The sequence below is a fragment of the Austrofundulus limnaeus genome, unplaced genomic scaffold (assembly GCF_001266775.1).
Source record: "Austrofundulus limnaeus strain Quisiro unplaced genomic scaffold, Austrofundulus_limnaeus-1.0 Scaffold598, whole genome shotgun sequence".
Classification (NCBI taxonomy): domain Eukaryota; kingdom Metazoa; phylum Chordata; class Actinopteri; order Cyprinodontiformes; family Rivulidae; genus Austrofundulus; species Austrofundulus limnaeus.
In genome coordinates, this window is record NW_013953000.1 from 10,615 (window position 1) to 14,540 (window position 3,926).

Here is a 3,926-nt window from a genome sequence, read left to right on the forward strand (position 1 = left end):
AGAGAGAGAGAGAGAGAGAGAGAGAGAGAGAGAGAGAGAGAGAGAGAGAGAGAGAGAGAGAGAGATCAATCTTTACATTCTGTCTTCAACTTTTCATTTAAAATATTTTTACATGTCTTTAACTTTTGCTATCAGTAATTTACGGTTCTTCTGTGTATTAAAAAAGTGGGTAAACATCTGAATGGTGTACTACACTACTAGTGGTGAGAAAGTGTATTGCAACTCAGTCAACTGAAAGCCAGTGACATACTGTGGCACTCAAGSCTCCTAGAAGAAAAACCTATTTCACAATCACGGCCCAAAGGTTAAGAATATCTGGTGTAGAGGACTACATTGTAGATAAAACTTGTACCTAACTGAGAAAATAACTTTTACTTGTTAAGTTAATGGATGACAACGATCACTCACCATCTGTTTTGTTTTCCCCTCTCTTGCAGTTTGTACTCTCAGCATCGACATTGGCAATGACATCAGTAATTTCAGGCAACTTGAGAATTGCACTGTGGTGGAGGGCTACCTGCAGATACTACTCATCAATGACAAAAACAATAACGCCAACCAAGAAGTCTTCCGCACCCTCAGCTTTCCCAAGCTGACCATGATTACAGACTACCTGCTGTTATTCAGGGTTTCTGGTCTGGACAGTCTGAGTATGCTCTTCCCCAACCTTTCGGTCATCCGCGGACGAAACCTCTTTTATAACTACGCACTGGTGATCTTTGAAATGACCAGTCTGAAGGACATTGGCCTGTACAACCTGAGAAACATCACCCGTGGTGCCATCCGCATTGAGAAGAATCCGGAACTCTGCTACCTGGACTCAATAGACTGGTCCCTCATCATGGACGCGGAGTTCAACAATTACATTGCTGGAAACAAGCAGTCCAAAGAGTGCAGTGACGTTTGTCCAGGCATCATTGAGAACAACCCTTTGTGCAGAAAGACCATGTTCAACAACAACTACAACTACCGCTGCTGGAACTCCAATCATTGCCAGAAAGGTAAGCTGAATCTTACACATGATATCACATCAGGGCTTTGAATAACATGCTTCAGATAGTTTGGCTTTTGAGCTGGTTTACGTATATTTCTACGTTGGGATATAAAAAATAGATCTGCTGCGATGGCCTGTTACTTTAACTGTTGACTTTAAGGACATAGAAAATGAGTTAGGGAGGTTATTATGTATAATTTATTTGTCTGCAAGGTTTGTACTTTATATATCGCCAATGTTTATTCAAGTTAAGGTCACACCAAAAAAAAAATGTAAACAATGTTTGCAGTTTTGCCCCTGCCTGTGTCTTTTTTAATTTCAGAGTGTGAGTATCTGTCAGCATCTGTTTCCAGGAGCAGAAAAGGTTTACTTTTCCGTAGTTGTGTTTTGTAATAGTTCACAATTTAAGGTGGTTGTATTTCACGGCGGTTGTTTTAACCATCTTTGTCAAATAAAATGAAAGGAGTTTAATTAAACTACCCCGGTACAAAATGCATAAAAACAAAATTTTGTGTTTACGACTGTGGTGTTTTAGATGACTTATTTTGCTTTCGCCTTTCACACGATGTGTTTTGGCTGACTCAAATTGTGTGTGTGTGTCTGTGTCTGGCTGAGTTATTTCCCTGGTGACTGGCGCCTTGCCGCAGACTCAGCATGTTAATGTTTTCAGTCTTGTGACATGGAGCTGTCGCAGGATGGAGTTGGTATGGCATGTATGTCGCTTCATAAACACAGTAAACAGTTCATCATCAAACACACTTGCAGCATAAACACATATACAGCAAACGTGTTCACGTAGGATTGGTTAAGGTTATTGATGGGAATGCTTGACAGGTCCACTGGTGCCTTGCATCCTTTGTGGGTTGCTGGAGTGACAGAGTGTGGGCATGCTAAAAAAGAAATCAGAAGTGGAATATATTAGATGTGTTGAATCAATAGAGGCGGTGTCAGGTGGATGAGAAGAACTCAAACTGTTTCAGTTTTTCTCTGCTTGCATTTAAAAAATGTTTTGTCTAATGGTATTATTTATCTGTTATCATATTGATGTTTAATAATGATATAGTACTAATCTTATGGAAGTGTTTAAGTAGTGAAGGTAGGGCTGGGCGATAAATCGATTTAATCGATTAATTCGAATTTGCCATTTATAAAGAATTAATTTTGGGAAAATCYAGATTTTTTTTCTCACTAGTGCACGCTTTGGGGCTTCTGTAGTTCAGAGGTCACCCCACTTGTCCCTCAAGATGCTTGGTACATGACATGACAATATGGCAACTAGCAAAGAGGATCTACTTCTCAAAAAAGGCACTGTTTCTTCAGTTTTCTGGAATTGGTTAGGTTTCCCAACCTCGGACTTGGAACAACGAATATCTCACTGCAAAATCTGTTTTAAGGCTCTTGCTACAAAAAGCAGGAGTGCAACAAATTTGTTTCGACACCTGAAACAGAGGCACTCCATTAAGTGGGAAGCAAAATCGATTAAAATCAAAAATCGAATTTGGGATGAAAGAAAATAAAAGATTTTTTTTGCGCCATTTCGCCCAGCCCTAATTGAAGGGCCGTACTGGTTAATTAAACTCTTAAACATTTTATCTATGTACACTACGAGTAATAAGGACCCAAAGTATACCTTTTCCACTGACAAACGTCCATCTTCCTGTCTCCATTCTGCTGAAACTACAGTGTGTAGATTTTATGAAGCAAAGGATAAATACACAATTTGCAAAGTTATTAACTCCTATTTCAAAGTTGGGGCTTTTACATGGTTAAGAAAACTGTCAAACAGCTTCTTGGTTAGAAACAACACAACTGTATGACTGTATGCAATATATTAAATACTGGTTAAAAAGCTGACCACATCAGTAATTCCTAAAGTTGGAAAAAAACAACTGACAGAAACGAACCAGCAAGAAAGTGTGGTCACTGTTAATTCAATCTGAAACAGAGACATTTTGAATGACCTTTCACTCTTCTTCCAGTGGCTGTTGATTATGTCACATTATCTTTCCTTTCTGTCYTGTAAATACAAGCAAGAGAGAAGTCCCTTAAGGTATAGGTGTTTTCAGGCAAAACACTTTGACGGTTATAAAGGCGTGGAGCTGGATTGAGAACATTTAATCATAAAGTTTTTCTCTGGGTGCATTTTCTCATTTGCAGATACAGGTATATTGTGCTAGGGCCACACACAGTACACACAGACCTCTGCTCCAATATATCCGAGCTATCAGTTGTCAAGCATTGCTCCCATATTGTCTGGGTGAAAAGTTGTTGTTTTTTTTTTTTCTTTCTTTCTTTTTTTTAATTACAGCCATCTCAGACTTTGGCGTCAGGATGATTTCACCACACTTGCCCCAAAGCGTCTGGGTCACATTTGCTCCTTGGCATTATTTCAGAGACTGTCCAAGTGAGACACTCTAAAACATGACTTATGTGTAGGGCTGGGCGGTATGGCCTAACATCAATATCACAATACGTATATTGACCAGTTTACCTCGATAACGATAATGCACGATAACTCTCACCACCCACCACACACAGGTACATGATACTGTATAGTCATAACACTATACACTGTGTCCATGGTTTTAGTCAAAGTACACAGTTTAGTATTCTCTAATGATGCATTATACAAAAAAATTAACCTGAACCATTTGGACCAAAGGGATTTGAATGGAAGAGTTTGCTTTTGAACAGCTTTTCTGTAGTTTATATTTTTCATTTTAGTGTTTTTAATATATTTAATAAAAAACTTTTTTGTCAAGTCAGATATAATCATATACTGTAAATATTTAACCTCCATAACTTTTCAGTGCAAACACATTATGTATGTACTATAATTTTATATTTTAAAAAATATACCAAATGTGTCTTTTGTATTGCACAAAATAATTTATATACATTTTTTATTTGTTAGAAAGACTGATTTCTATGT

At 38.0% G+C, this 3,926-nt stretch overlaps 1 protein-coding gene across 1 annotated transcript in view; it reads left to right on the forward strand.

The window, feature by feature from the left end:
* The window catches only part of LOC106531111 (insulin-like growth factor 1 receptor), a gene marked incomplete at its 3' end in the record, with an annotated part of 33,034 nt that overhangs the window by 5,806 nt on the left and 23,302 nt on the right, over positions 1–3,926 (forward strand). Inside the window, 1 exon segment of the mRNA XM_014026878.1 lies at positions 438–1,001. Within this exon segment, the coding sequence (XP_013882332.1) occupies positions 438–1,001 (564 nt within the window).